At 32.1% G+C, this 16,025-nt stretch overlaps 1 protein-coding gene across 3 annotated transcripts in view; it reads left to right on the top strand.

The window, feature by feature from the left end:
• The window catches only part of GRID2 (glutamate ionotropic receptor delta type subunit 2), a 1,486,895-nt gene that overhangs the window by 287,421 nt on the left and 1,183,449 nt on the right, over nt 1-16,025 (top strand). For all 3 annotated transcript variants that reach the window (XM_078445882.2, XM_078445880.2, XM_078445881.1), the window contains exon 2: nt 7,005-7,160. In XM_078445882.2, the coding sequence (XP_078302008.1) occupies nt 7,005-7,160 (156 nt within the window). The remainder of the gene's footprint in view (nt 1-7,004; nt 7,161-16,025) is intronic.

A 16,025-nucleotide genomic window follows, 5' to 3' on the forward strand; every position in this document is an offset into this window, starting at 1 on the left:
ATAGCTTTATATGTACATATACACATGCACACACACACACACACACACACACACACACACACTTACACACACTACCTTCATTGTAACAGTATCCCACTGAAATAGTAGCCTATATGCTCAAGTAAAGATGCCAGATGGTATAGAAAATGTTTATTTCATTTGGTCACAATTCTGGTAACTTTTCTTGTTGTTGAGTAGAATGTTTGACCTTGTTTCTTCCAACTGAGAGCGATATAAGTGGAGGGTGAAAAAAAGGAGAAATCTGATTTTTGAGGTATTTATAATGTCTTTGATTATTTGTGCTCCTTTTGAAATGTATGTACAGTCTCCACTAACCTATTGGGGATACCATTAGTAGATGTAAGCAAAGTTAAAGATCTTTTCTTAAAAAAATGTCTATTTATTGAGAGAGAGGGAAAACCCATGCATGTGAGTGGGGGAAGGGAGGTAGAGGGAGAGAGAGAACCCCAAGCAGACTCTGTGCTACCAGGACAGAGCCCAATGCAGGGCTGGATCCCACAACCCTGGGATCATGACCTGAGCTGAAATCAAGAGTAAGACACTTAACCAACTGAACCACCCAGATGTCCCTAAAGATCTCTTATGTGGATATCTGCACAACATACAACTATGTGTATGCAGAGTGTATTATTAGACTTAAAAAAAAAAGCCTTGTGAATAGTAGCATCTAAAACAGTGAAGATTTATGATGAATTAGTAATTCTGAATAGCTCTGCAGAACTGTAAATTCTACTGTGACCAATAAATTGTCCCAAAACAGAGAATTTTGCTTTTTATCTTTATTTAACTTCCTAAGTTAAATTGTTGATGCCTCTAGGGCAAATCCAATGTATTTTATGTAAAAATATTCCTATGTTCAAGTTTTGCTCTCATTCTTCAATTTTTAATACTTCAGGGCTTATAGTAAATGAATGTGATATGTTAATCACCAGATGTAATACTAGTAATTGAATGTACATATACAATTATATATACATACATATATTTGACATTGTGTATATGTACATGTTAATACATACAGACATATATCTGACATTGTGTGTATGTATATGTTTTTCAGAAAGTAAATGCTTGAAATGAAATAAAAAAGCATGATATGGAAGAAATAGCTTCAAACTTGAAACCAGAAAAACTAAATTCCTGTTTTCATCCCATCTAACTTTTTGCTGTGTAATTTTGTTCAAATCACTTAAAATATTTTCACTACATTTTCTGAAGAAGTGGAATTTGTGTGTACCATCTCTAATTTTTTTTTCAACTGTGAGTCTATGAAATCTCAGTGTGCACTTCTATGGTCATCTTATCAAGGCATCTTAATTTTGCTATGGTCTGATTCAACATGTAATAGATTTCAGCTGTTTTATCAGCAAATTATTTCTTAAGAAACAATGAGGCTTGACTTTGAAGATTATCTCTGTGTTGATTATTTAATGGGTGGATGGGTAGTTGCATGAATGTATGGAAAGAAAAAAAGAGAAGAGGAAAAAATGTACAAATAGAGAAACCAAGAGAATCTATTCTGTTGCTTCAGAGAAAAATAAAAATTCATTTCATAAAGCACCTTTGAAAAATTTATTCTTTTTTTAAACTACATAACATAAAGAATTTATATTTATTAGGCAAAATAAATAAGTGAAGATTTTTTTTTTTTAATTTTTTTTTTTAATGTTTATTTATTTTCACCAGAGAGAGAGAGAGAGAGACAGAGCACGAGCAGGGGAGGGACAAAGAGGGAGGGAGACACAGAATCCAAAGCAGGCTCCAGGCTCTGAGCTGTGAGCACAGAGCCCGACGTGGGGCTCGAACTCACAGTCTGCAAGATCATGACCTGAGCTGAAGTCGGACACTCAACCAACTGAGCCACCCAGGCGCCCGATAAGTGAAGATTTTAAACTTCATAATTGAAAAAAGAGGAGGAGCCATCTCTGATTTTACTTACAATTCTGATATTTTAGGCAATTATTTCATACATATTTTTTATATACTACAGTTTTAAATCTAAATTGATCATGTAGGGATAATGTAGATACATTAATACTTGTTTTCAATTTTTAGAATCATTTATTTTAAAATTATTTGGTATGCTAGTTATATAAAATGTGATATATAAATCTTCCAATAATTCTACTGATTCTATAGAAAATTCCTTCAAGACATGTATCAAATCATTTCTCAATATTTTTGAGGAAATTCTGAGCTAGATGAAGATATTTTCTTTCCTCCATTATCAGCTAAACAATGTTTCCTCCACTTGCCTCATATAGTTAGTATAAGGAAAAATAATTAAATATTGAAACTAAAAATATAAGTGTATGCTTAATACCTTGCTGAATAATTTGGATATTCTGGAGTCACAATAATGTCCATGAAAATAAATTCACATGCAAGTACATTAGCAAGTCTACTTTTGTTTTGACTTAGAGTTAGTTGTAAGTCATATTTTTCTTCTGTCTTTGAATCTAAGTCTCTTATTTTACAATATTATGTCTAACTAAACATAAAGGAAGGTTAATATGTTACTGTTTCTTGAACATCTAATATATCCAGGTTCCCTTTTACATACTCAAAGTATACAAATAGTTTCTGTGACCCATGAAATTATATTTTGCTAATGAGACAAAACATACATACATCCATGATGGAGGCAACACCATGAATAAAGACATGAAGGTAAAAATACTTCTAAGCTTAATGTTGCTTAAGCATCTAATGTTTTTGAGAATTACTGAGTTGGTCAGATTAGTAACTTCTTATAAAGGTTTTATTACCAGGCATATTTGCAAATATGAATCTGTGTAAAATGATTTTATGGCATAAAATACTGACTTGTACAGATCGCCCTTCACAACAAGTAAAAAAAATGATATCAGCATATTTTTAACATTATTATAAATGATTATTCTTTACTTTCTAAGATATAAGAAGACAAGTAAACATAATGTTTGTATTTAAAAACATGTATGTGTTCTTGCCCGTATATGTCATTCTTTTGTATAAGGATCAGTAAAGCCCTTTTCCCCCTCAAAGAAGGAACATATCATAATTAATCCCTAAGAATGGAAATGACTGATTACAAATTTTAGGAGGTGTTCATAGTCTGCTTTATTGCTTGGTTGTTCTTCCTTCCAGTTTGACCAATGTGAAGTTGCTCAAACTGTATGTATGTGCATGCGTGTGTAAGTAGTGGAAGAATTATTTCATCTTGACAATAAGTTGAATATTCTTTTTACCTCAAGGTTGTAAATTAAAACTGACAAAAAAAAAAAAAAAAAAAAAAAAAAAAAAAAAAAAAAAAAGGCTAATAGAAGTTGCTGGGGAAAAACTAGATGCTGGGTCATCATGATAACAGTATAGTTATGAATGTTGCATTCAAGGAACCTTAAAATTTTTTAAAAAAGTAAATCTAAGATGTTTGAGATTGGATTACACTGATAATGTGTGTGTTTTGATACAAAGGTTAAAGACATGGATTTGCTGTACTCTTGCAAGTACATGAAATAAGTAAGAACCATCTTTCATGAGATTCTACATGTGGAACTCACTGGGCTGTTTTCAGAATACTTGTGTTTAATACAAAATGCTGCATGTACTCTTTGGTAAAAAGATGAGATTTTATAGCTGAAGAAAAAGAGTAAATAAATAACTGGATTTGAAATGTTGCTAGGATTTCCTGTTCTTTGGTTATGCTGTGTGCAGTAAGATGAAACGTTTCTTCTGTGTACTTTTTGCTGTTTGCAGAAAGATGAACTGCTTGTTTTATGCATTGCCTTTCAGTGTATCTTAATTCAGCATGGAATTGACTAATTTGCTATCATTTCTGTGGGTTTCTGCCATTTATTAAGCCAGGCTTAATATTTAAGGCAGTCTTCAGTGTTCTGTCAGGTAACAGTAAAATGCTCCCATTAAAATGTGTTACCAATACTTGGCAGAAGTCAGTAATATTACCCACTTTAAAACAAGGTTGATTAGAAACTCTTCTTTTAAAAGACCCATTTAGAATCCATGACAAGGTGAAGTGTCTTTATATAAACAGACATCACTTGTTTGTGAGTAGCCATTTAGACTATCTGCTTTAAAATGAATTGGATATTTCAGCTCCAATTATATAGTACATTTATATCACACTTTCTAACAAACTGTTAAAGAAATTTGTGTATCTGAGTCTGATCATATTAAATTTTCAATGTGATGATTAATCTAGATTCTCATAACAATTATCACAGATTAAAATGAGTCTTCTGAATGATGTTTAAAATCAGCAAGATTGGGGCGCCTGGGTGGCGCAGTCGGTTAAGCGTCCGACTTCAGCCAGGTCACGATCTCGCGGTCCGTGAGTTCGAGCCCCGCGTCAGGCTCTGGGCTGATGGCTCGGAGCCTGGAGCCTGTTTCCGATTCTGTGTCTCCCTCTCTCTCTGCCCCTCCCCCGTTCATGCTCTGTCTCTCTCTGTCCCAAAAATAAATAAAAAACGTTGAAAAAAAAAAAAAAAAAAAAAAAAAATAAAATCAGCAAGATAAATCTAACATTTATTGCCTAAATAATTTCACAGAAATAATTTCTAAAGTAGATTTCAATCTGATTCAGAAATTATAGGCTAGGTCAAAGGCTAACATCTATAATGTTTATTATGCTTGATTATATTAATAAAATATTAATATTCTGGGTAATATATATTATATATATAATTAGTGAGTACTTTATGTATCAATTAAAAAAATCTTCATTCTTTCTCATACTCTTAGCATGTGTTTAGAATATATTTTAGGAGGTAGAAAGCAAGGGTTTGAAGAGGCTGATAAAAGTTAGCACAATCCATGCAAATGTAAAAGAGCAGTGACAAGAGAAAGCTAGGTTCACACAAAAAGCCTGTTAGACACTCTGCCTTCTCTGGTGAAAATTAATAATTTCCACCCCATCATGAGGCCACTTAAGGTGAAGACAGCAAAAGTAACCTGCCACACTTGTCAGAAATGGACATAGTTTCAGACTTGCTTTATCATGTATTGAGTCTAATAATGCATGTTTAATATCATGATCTGTCTTTTACTAGAAGGTTTTTGGCTTTAGTCACAAATGCATAAAATCAACAGGAGTAGCTGATGTAAAATGTCTGTTTCTGTATGTTTCTATATATACATATGTGTGTATGTGTGTATGTATATAAACATGTATATGCATGTTTGTGTCCTTATAGTCTGTGTTTATCTCTCTGTATGTGTGTATATAAAACCCATATTGTGTTTACATATGGGAAAAAGACATTTTAATATACATAATTTTATTGATGTATTTACATACTACAAGAAATATTATTTGGATATGTATGTGGATATGTATGTGTAGTCATTCCTTTATCACGTTATTGATCCTGAGGTGTATGTCTTTTTTTTTCCCAGGGGGAAATTCATTTAGTTCACTCAAAAAGGCAAAAAGTACATTGGCCCAATATTTATAATTTCAAAATAAACAATTTAAAAATATGCTCCTAGCACTAACAGGATCACAATGAATAAAAATAAAGGATGCATAGCCAGATGGGAAAGAATCTCCCAGATTTGTAGGAAGGTCAGGATCCTCATAAAAATACTTTTATTTCTTAGGGGTATAATCCTAAAAGGCAGTATCCCATTGTGACTTAGAGCAAAGACATTGGAGTCAAGCAGTCAAGGACTCTACTCTGGCCCTTATTCCTTTGGCGTATTCCTTGCACTGAAACTTAATTTTCATAACTCTATGTGTGTGTGACAGTATACATACCACATAATTATTTTAAGGATTAAATGAGATTCTGTAATATAGAAAAATATTAATAGAAAATGTTAAGCACTGTTTGGATTACAGTAATTAAAAATAAAATGGGAGCACCTCGGTGGCTCAGTCAGTTAGGCATCAGACTTTGGCTCAGTTAATGATCTTGCCATTCATGAGTCCCAGCCCCCAATCGGGACTCTGCTGTCAGCACAGAGCCTGCTTCCAAGCCTCTGTCCCCCTCTCTCTATCCCTTCCCCACTCACACTTGCAAGCTCTTTCTCACTCTCAAAAAATAAACATAAATTAAAAATAATTTAAAATTAAAATTAAAACCTAGTGTTTAGTGAAAATTTACCATTCAGTTAGCACAATTTATTTACATTTTACATGGATAATCTCATTTAATGCAGTTAATAACCCTTACAGATAGGTATTGTCATTAGATTTTACAGATGATGATTATGGGGTTTAAAATTTGAATCCCTTGTTCAGGGTCGTATGCTTAACAAATGACAGTCAGAATTTGAAATCAGTTTACTTCTAGAACTGGTGTGTTTAGCCAATTCCCTGTTGACAGTCAATCAAGTTAGCCACAATTCTTATCATCATTATTATTGTATTTATGTGAAAAAGGCTATAATTATCCATTAGGATTTATGTTAGTTCTTAGGAAGTATTTCTCAAATTGTCTCTGCTCAGAGATTTGTACTTGTCTAATGTTACTGAATTCATGTTGTAAAAGATACTAATATCTTTATTCAAAATAAAAAAAAAAGAAAAAGAAAAATGAAAAATAAATTAAGATCACAATAGAAGTTTGATTCCCGTATGCTTGTGTGAATGGCTCTCAGAAAGTTTCCTGATTTTATCTCCTATTGTTCATAAAAATATTCTTAAAGCTATGAATTCCTAAAGATACCATGATATGAGACATCTAATGTATCAGACACTTTGTCCTGCAAAAGCTTTTGGGACTTCTTATATTGTCTCACCAAAGCTTTGCCTGAAATAACACTTTGATGTGCTATTCATAATTTCCATTTGGAAGAAGTAACTACATATTCCTGCTTAGCTACCATACTGCTTCCAGTATAGTGTACGTCAGTAATAAATAAAATGCATGCTTTAAGTGAAGGTATACATTTTTTCAAATATATAAGTCCCTGTCATATTTACAGAGAGCATGACAGAATATTCATGTTGTTGTTTAATGACCACACTCACTTCTTTGTAGGAGCAATTTTTGATGAATCTGCCAAAAAGGATGATGAGGTGTTTCGCACAGCGGTTGGTGACCTCAACCAGAATGAAGAGATCTTACAGACTGAGAAAATCACATTTTCAGTGACATTTGTCGATGGCAACAACCCTTTTCAAGCAGTTCAAGAAGGTAAGGCCTATCAGCAGTCCAGTTTTTATTTTGTTTGTTTTTTGGTTCAATTCAGATGGCAACTAGATTTGTTTACAAATCAACATGGATGTCATTTTTGCATCTTTGCTGCATTGCTTTTCTTTGAGGGTGCTGTTTTGTAGATATCAAGACTGAATTCCACTTCTGAAAGGACAGAGTATGGAAAGTTATTGTTTAATTGAAGTATATGTGAAAATGCATATAAATATTTGCAGTAAAAGCTTTACAGCATTTTATGATTTCAGTGTAAAGTAAACATTACTTAAAAGTATGACTTTCTATCCAAAGTTTTAGTTTTGACTTTTTTTATATAATGGCCACCTTGAGTGTTGTTACAGCATGAAACGACATTTCAGGTGTATTCATGACAAATGCATTGGCGGAAAGAAAACTGGTAGGCACTAAATACAAATCAAAGACTTCACTTTGGGATCCTAACATATACATTTTTTACTCTCTATAGTGTGCCAAATATTAAAGCATTTGTCTCCATTATTTCTGTATACTTGGGTGAATTAAAATTTTTCATAGGGACAAATCATACAAATACAAATTATTTTTATTATACTGGGATGATCATTTGTATGAATGAAGGTTTTGATCAAAAGATATCTAAGAGTAATAGAATTTTATTTTTGATGCTGTTATTCTAATGAAATAGCCTCTTGATTGGCAAAGCATTAATTGTTCATGAAACTATTTGTTGCTGACCTAGTTTATATTTTATTGCAATAATATAATTAGACTAAAGATACCAATGCAAAATTTAATCAAATGAAGCACTTGTTTCATTAAGAAACTTAAAGAGGATTTGACAGAAGTAAAGATGGACAGAATATTAAAAGTGGTAGAGTTTGACAGGAAACTTTTTAAAGACAAATATTGAAAGGGTAAGGAAAATAAATATAAGTATTTTCAAAAAATTGTCATTTTCCTCTAACGTTCCATCTACATGACGTTCAGGGAACCTTTATTGGACTATGCTTTTGATCAGTAGCATTGACTACTATCGAAACTTATTTATGTTTACTTGTGTCAGTAAGAGATTAGGTAGAATGATTAGTGATCTAATGGATTTTCCTTCTTAATAATTTGATGGAGTGAAGAAATAATATTTTAATGAAATGAACAGAAGTGTTTTAAGTAACATATTATTTTGCAAAGAATATGATGCTTATAATAATATGGAATTTTAATGTTTAGTAAGTAAATATCAATTTAAAAAGATTAATGAAAACATCTAGTCATTTGTATTTTAAAATGAGAATTCTGGGAATTTGGTGCCAACAAAAATGGATGTGCTGATAAATTTTCTATTGAAACATGTAAAAACTAATATTACAATTCATAAAGCAATAGGTAAAATAATAAAACAGAATATGCGGAAAATCCAATAATGAAAAAGAGTATTATTCATTCAACTATTAGTTTTAGTGACTGGAATGAGGGTAGATAAAAAATGAGGACTTATTTATTTTTGTATCTATCTTCTGATTACATATTAATAATTGTAAATTAACTTTGAAGACAGGCTAATGTATCAATTCCTTTTAAAAAAAGCACTTTGAAAAGTGTGGAGATAAAGATACAAAGACAACAGAGTGGTAGAAGAGAATTACCAAGTGTGAATAAATATGTCCCTCACACCTTTTTTAGAGACTCCAATTTGAAAAGCAAAGACAATTTTTTTAAAATACCACAGTGAATCTGTTCACATATTACTTTGTGTAGCCGTTCTGCTGCCAGCTCAGTTCTGGAAGCAGAAACATCCCTCAAAAGAACTACTGTGACATGACGAATTTGTGATACTGAAAGCAAATTGAGAGAGGAAATAAGTTTTAAGTTTTGGAGACAGAGACCACTAGATATTTGTCAAGAAAGAAGAAAGAGGTTGACAGTTTGCCTGATGTTTTCTGATGGTAACAGGATGTTCTGGACCAGTTATTTTGATCGTCTGCTCTGTGTAATGAACTTGAAATAAGTTCTAGGAAGCTTTGGAGTTAATTCTCTTCCCCATTCAATATCAAGAAAGATCTTGGCTAATTTTACAAATAAAAATAATTCTTTCTAGAGGTCTTTCCATAATTTATTAGTTTGAAAAAAGGAGGAAAATATTCAACTGAAAGAGAACAAGAAATTATCGAAGGGGTATTTTCTCAAATGTTTTGAGCAAGTGATTTAGGATAAAACCTCAATTGTGCCATTAAGGATGTCCAGTTTTTCTATGATCATATATTTGCTGTGATGCCATTAAAATATATAACATAAAGGGTCTTAAATTAGCTTATTTGTTTTTTTTAAATTCCAAGAAAGGATAACAGATTCAATGATATAAGTATTACTGACTGTTTACACATGAAGTTTTTAGAAGTTCATCAGGAAACAAATCTGAAATGCTCATTTTATTTTAGTGTGAGAATTTCCTCCAACCAACTGCATTTAAGAGATGATCTTTATTTTTACAAATTTAATTTTTTTCTTTATCTTTTTTCTATAAGCATTTAATGACAGAAAGATTTAAAGATAAACAGCCTGTTAACACATAAACAGAATTACAATATTGATACCATTATAATGCTTCTTTGTAGCTCTGGTTAGAGTAAATTTTTTGCATAGTAATGATTATTTTTAATAATAAATATTTAATAGTTGTTTTTACAGTGAGTTTCCAAATGACAATATCTTGGTTGTAACACAGGATCAATATTTCTTTCTCTGGAGATCAATGATTATATTGATTATCTTTATCATTATCCTGTAACAATCTCAGCACTTGTAGATAAATGAACAGTAGAAAAAAAATTCCTGTTTTTAGAAAAATAATCTGGAATCAAACAACCTATTTTAATAATTCTTTTTCCTTTTTTTGAATATATTTATTGATAATATTTTGAAGATACATTTGAATATATTTGTTGATAAGCTATTATTCATCTTTTGTCTGTTGAGTCATGGGATGTTTACTAAGGGCAAAGAATTTTTCACACCTTAACTCAGGATTATTTTTATCATTTTTTGGGTGTGGAATAGGTAGGCTTATTGGTAGCTGGGGTAAAGCTTATTCTCTAAAGAAGATACACAAAAGAAAAAAAAATTGTATGGTGTATTTTTGAAAACCTCAAAAATTATAGAGGTAGAAAATGATATACACCTAGTTGAATGTTTTTCCTAAATATATGAAGTAGTTGAGAGTAGTGTGTTCAAGTAATTCTCCTACATACTGCAGGTGTGTAGCAAGACCTTCTGACCACTAGCCTAATATTTTCCTTGCTATATCTGTTAACCACATGTACGTGAGAGAGAGCACACAATGCATTCTAAGACTTCACTAAGTATTTTGGAAAATATAAAGTTCTGGCAGATTTATATGTTTTGATACATACTATTAATGTTCATAGGTTTCAGATAGCATGGAATAGTAAAAATCTTCCAATCTAGTTGAACAATACCAGCTGATTATATAAATCACTCTTGTTCTTTCATCCTTGGTCTTCTCATCTATAAATAATGAAAAATCAAACATAAATGATGTATTTTTTAAGATTAGTTTATTCTCTATGGATGAAATGTTTCATGACTCTTTAGGACACATTTCCAGACTTAGAAATTTAGGATTCTAGAAATGATAATTATTTAGTTTCTCTTTAGAGATGCTGCACATTGCTGAAATTGCCCCCTAGTTTTTTTCTATGGCTTACTTCAAAATAAATTAAATATCTCAGCCAACTATTCACTGTGACCCAAGGAACTCATTGCTATCACCAGAATCCAGAAGGGGTCTTTTGCAGATTCAATTGACCTGGATCAGTGCAGCTGTTGCTAGATTACTTTCCTTACTACTCCTCTCTTATAGATTGTTTCCCTTCTGTCATCTATAAACTGGATAAAACATAGATACACAACGGTGTGGTGTGAAAGACACTGCTTTTCTCTACCAAAAGCAATAGCAATTATTTGTATTGTTGGCTTCTAGTTGAGACCAATACTACTTTGCTCCAAGAAAGATCGGGACTTATAAGAAAACAAGGCCAGGAGAAAGTAAAGGGAATGCATTTGTAAAAATGTTCACATAGGAAGTTGAAATGTAGACGTAAAAATTCATGCATAATTCTTGCATCCATTGGATGTATCAGCAAGAATATAAAGGACCATGTGTTGGTATTGAATGGCAAGATTCAATTAAAAACTTTTGAAATATTTGCTCTTATTAGAAAAACACCTAAAAATGAAATATATAGTGAAAAGAGTTTAAGGGCAGAATTATGCTTTAGAATCACAGATGATTCTATTTGAAAGAAAAGGAGGCACATATCAAATTCTTCCGTATGCTTTGTTGTAAACCATTATAAATAATATAGTTATAAAAGCTGTTTTTCATATAAAAATCAGTAGTTAAGATTGCTCGTCATCTAAGTCTCAGTCTGGTCCACCTTCGACTTACTCCTTTGTATACCCAACATGAATATTGATTGCTCCAAAAAAAAGTCTCTCATTAAAAAGTAGACATCTTATTTTAATACAGTAATGATTTCAGTTAAATTTGCTTCATACATCTTCCAAAATAAAATTATTTTAAGTGTAAAACAATGTGGTGCTTTTATTTATAGTTTATGAAATTAGACTTATTTCTTTACAGTTATATGTAAGAGACACATGCATCTGTATCGTGTGTAAAAGGGAAAACAGGAGAGCAGTAGAGGCAAAAACAGTGTAAGGAAATCTAACTAGGAAAATGTGCTTCTCCAGAAAATATCACCATTCACTGTGAATATTTCTGGTGCCATAGGCTAAATCTGGGTAGTCTTGTTCAAAGAGTACGTAAATGTAAAAGAATGATTTATGTGGGCGTTCTATTTGATGCTTTATTCCAAGGCTTAGTCTCATAATTTATATTCCTCTCAGCTTTAATAGGACATCTTTACTGTGATAAAAAAATCTGCTAATTCGGAAATGTTTAGATTGGATTCTGCAACTTTCCTAGTATAAGTCTGCAGTGTGTATGTCTTGTCAGCCTGTGTTTTCATGGACCAATTTTGACAGCTTCAATTCCAGCTTATTTTCTGAATTACGTGACAATAAACTGAACTTGAGAATTGATAGATCCACGGGGCCAAGAAATAAAACCTGAACATCATGTAGGTATAATTTTGCTCATTCATTTTTCCATTCCTCCTTTACTACCCACATCAAGGCAAGTGCTGTGCTTTCAATCCCAGTCTCTAGGTCCAGTGCTTAGTGTAACTGGTGCCCAGCCATTTGTGCAAAGAGTTGGAAGGAAGAGGTGATGGAACTCAGTGGCCGTTTCCAGATATCCACATAGCAGAAGGGATATTGGATGTCCATTCAGTGGCCGTCTGGACCGTCTTCTTACCTCCTTGAGTCTGGGATATTTAGCAATCCGCTGCCAGGTCTAGGATCACTTTCCTTTCTACCTGCCACATTCTAAGGACCGGCCAAAAAGATCTGGAATCAGAATCTTCCTATCATGCGGTCTTTAGTACCCATCATCAATGTGGTATTAAAGTTTAAAGAATTCTATATACATTAGGGATAATACCAGCATACATTCTTTTAAGCATCTCACACTAACCCTTTCCAATGAAGAATTGCCCATCAAGAAGAGTTAAATTAAGATATGTTTGGAATCTAATTTTGAGAGTACTCAGTCAAATCAATCTATCCAAGTACTTTATAATGCCTAGTACTCTTCCAAGATTGGGCCAGCCACAATAGAGATTACAAAGGAAATAGAGGACTTAGCGTTATGATCATAGGAAGTTTTAAAAATGTACTTGGGAAGGGCTGTGGACTTTTAGAGCATGAACAGTCATTATGCCTTCTGCTTGTAATGTGGGTTTTTAATTATTTAATACTAAAAAGGAACAAGGTGTTATACCTTTTTGAAAATATTATTTTTCAGAAAAGAGAGGAAATACCTTTCTTAAGGAAATTCATTATTTTTAATTAATATTAAAGAAGATATAAATTATATGGATTAATCTTTGTTTTCTGTGATTTATTGCTCTTCTCCTATATTAGTAAGCCTTTCCCTTATCTCATTCAATATCATGCTCATAAAGTAACAGGTCTCTAATACTGTGGATAGACTGAAGTTCAGATGTTTATAGACCTCTATATCATAATTTTGTAGCCTTTTTGCTTTGAGGTCTTTTACCTTCATATCTACAAATGTGTACTCTTGTGTAAGTTGCCTCACAAAATGTAATATTTTAGCAGTCTGTGCTGCTCTGGACTTGTTTCATTTAGAAGAATCTTCAACTTTTTATAAAAGCTGTGTTTAGCACAAGTATAGATTTATTCTTTGATCATTGGCTCACTGTTCTTTCTTCCTACCAAATATTTTTCACATAATAACAGACCTCTTCCTTCTCTTTCAGTCTCTGTAGATAATAGTGCATGATTGTAGCAGCATAATTCAGTTTTTCCTTGGTCTTTTATGATACTGATTTGGTAAAAGATTCACCTCTATGTCTTAAAGTAACTCTGAATATATGGTTTATTAGAGTAAAAGCCACACTTGCCTACATCCTATAGTTGTTATGAGAGTCCATTGTGTAATCATAAAAATAGTTTAAGTTCACATTTAAGATGACTTTGCTGTATTCAGATTTTTAAAACTATTAACAGTATTATTGATATCAAAGTTTCAAATGATCTAGTCTACTTGCTTAATTCTAGAACAAAAAATAACCTTTTAATTATTTTAATATTTGACAGCTATTTTTGCATGTCCTTGGCCAGTGTTGCGTGAGGTTTATGGGAATTGTACTATGTGTAGTTTTTTAGTACTCCTGCAGTATTTTGTTGAAATTCCTTGTAATTTTCAAAAGAATTATCATTGAAACACCCTTTTTAAAAGGAACACACACAAAGCCAATGTACACTAAGGAACTGAATATTCCAGGAAAAGAAAATAATGAAGTAGCAAGTACTTTTGGGGTTCCTATAAGCATTCAGCCTTGAGCTATTAAAAAGGCTGTGCTCTCCCTTGGCTGCACTGTATAGTCTTATATGGTTATATTGACCTTTTTATTTATTCTTTAATCATGTATTAAGTCCTAAACTATATGTGCTTCTCTTCCTTTTGCATGGCCACTATAGTACTCTTTTTAAACTCCTCATTTAACCCCCTTTGAATCCTTTATTCTCAATATTGTACTGGATACACTCAGTATATCTGCATTTCACTGCGTATATGTCTTAAATTTATTGCCATTTATTCTGCTTGGGAAACAAAATTAAGTGCATGGGTCATGGAATCAAATAAACCTGCCTTGATATGAATTCTGCTCAATTTCTCACCATCTTTGGGATCTTAAGCACACGTAATGTCTCTGAGCCTCAGTTTCTTCATTTGTGGAAGAGGGCTAAATACATACTCCATGGGATTATGATGATTATTTGATTATCATAAGATGATTTTATGGGGTTGTAATTATGGTATGTGGGTTTCTCCAGTAATCTACATGCATATTAAAAATATTGGAGTACATGATGATTTAGTGTCATTGCATGTGTCCATCAGCAAATTTCTATTGCTCTGTGACCTTACCTTCAATACACATCCTCTACCGAATGTATTAGTGGTTCCCATGGATACCACTGATCATAGTAGGCTTATTATCTGCCTAGTCAGCATCTTTTTTTTTTATTTTTTCCAACTGAGTTTTTACTTATCAAGATCCTGAATTCTGGGGTTGTAAAAATATAGAAATTGAATGCTTCTGCTTTTTTTTCTTTCTTCCTGGGCTAGTTCTGCTAGTCAGCAAAGGAAGCTGAGAATTATATTTGTAGTGTAATTTATTTGGCAAATAGTAGTGATGTTGCAACATGTGTACTTAGGGTTGGGAGGATTTAAAATACCTTGTTACCATTTCTGGGAAGTAAAGAAAGCCTGTGGAGACCAAATTAAAGCTTTCGGATGATTTGTGTGGGCTTAATACAATCAGTGAAGTAAATAAGGCACTGAGTCATAACTAAATAGGATTCAGTGGTAGAAAGGCATAATGTTGTAGAAGAGCAATATATGTGAAAGTCGGATATAGAAATGAATTCAAGGAAAGCGTTATGCTTTGAGAGATGCATCATCTCTGGTATTTTGAGTTTATTTTTGAAATTATTGTTTAAAAGGTTATCTTTCTATATTCTACACATTTTCATTTCAGCTATACATGGGCAAATATTAACTGTAAAAAGCTGATTATTGGTTTCTTTGAATTCTTAGTACTATTCTTCTTCAATAACACATGGTATGTTATTTTCTCAGGAATTCATGCATCATTTCAAGACATATTTGCTTTTTGGTCTTTGGTAGACTAATACAATATGATGGTAAGATTGGCTAAGCTCATTTTGTAAGATATATTTTCAAACATAGAAAAGACTTAAAACATAGGAAACATTAAAATGGTTTATAATGTCTATTATAAATGAGAAATATGTTCCAAAGTGGAAAATAAATATTTTCTTATAATATGTTATTTTTTGGGGGAAAAAGTTATGCAAATCGAAGTTAGAAACAATACTGTTACAGAGACTATTTTTAATAGAATGACTTTAAATATTCAATAATAATTTTTGTACTTTACTTTTGAATTAGCACTTACAAAAGTTAAACAATAGTTTGAGATAGTCCTGAATGCTTATTCATATTATTATAACTGAGCAAATGTAGAGGTCTTAGGTGATAGAAAGTAACTAGGGGATTAAAAACAAAAAGACACATTCTTACTGGTCAAAGAATAAGAAACTGTCATATCAGCTTCATTTTACCTGCTTCCAAATCTTGTTTTCATTCTGTTACATCGATTTGTCAATAACTTT

Source organism: Panthera onca, chromosome B1 (assembly GCF_046562875.1).
Source record: "Panthera onca isolate mPanOnc1 chromosome B1, mPanOnc1 haplotype 2, whole genome shotgun sequence".
Classification (NCBI taxonomy): Eukaryota; Metazoa; Chordata; class Mammalia; order Carnivora; family Felidae; genus Panthera; species Panthera onca.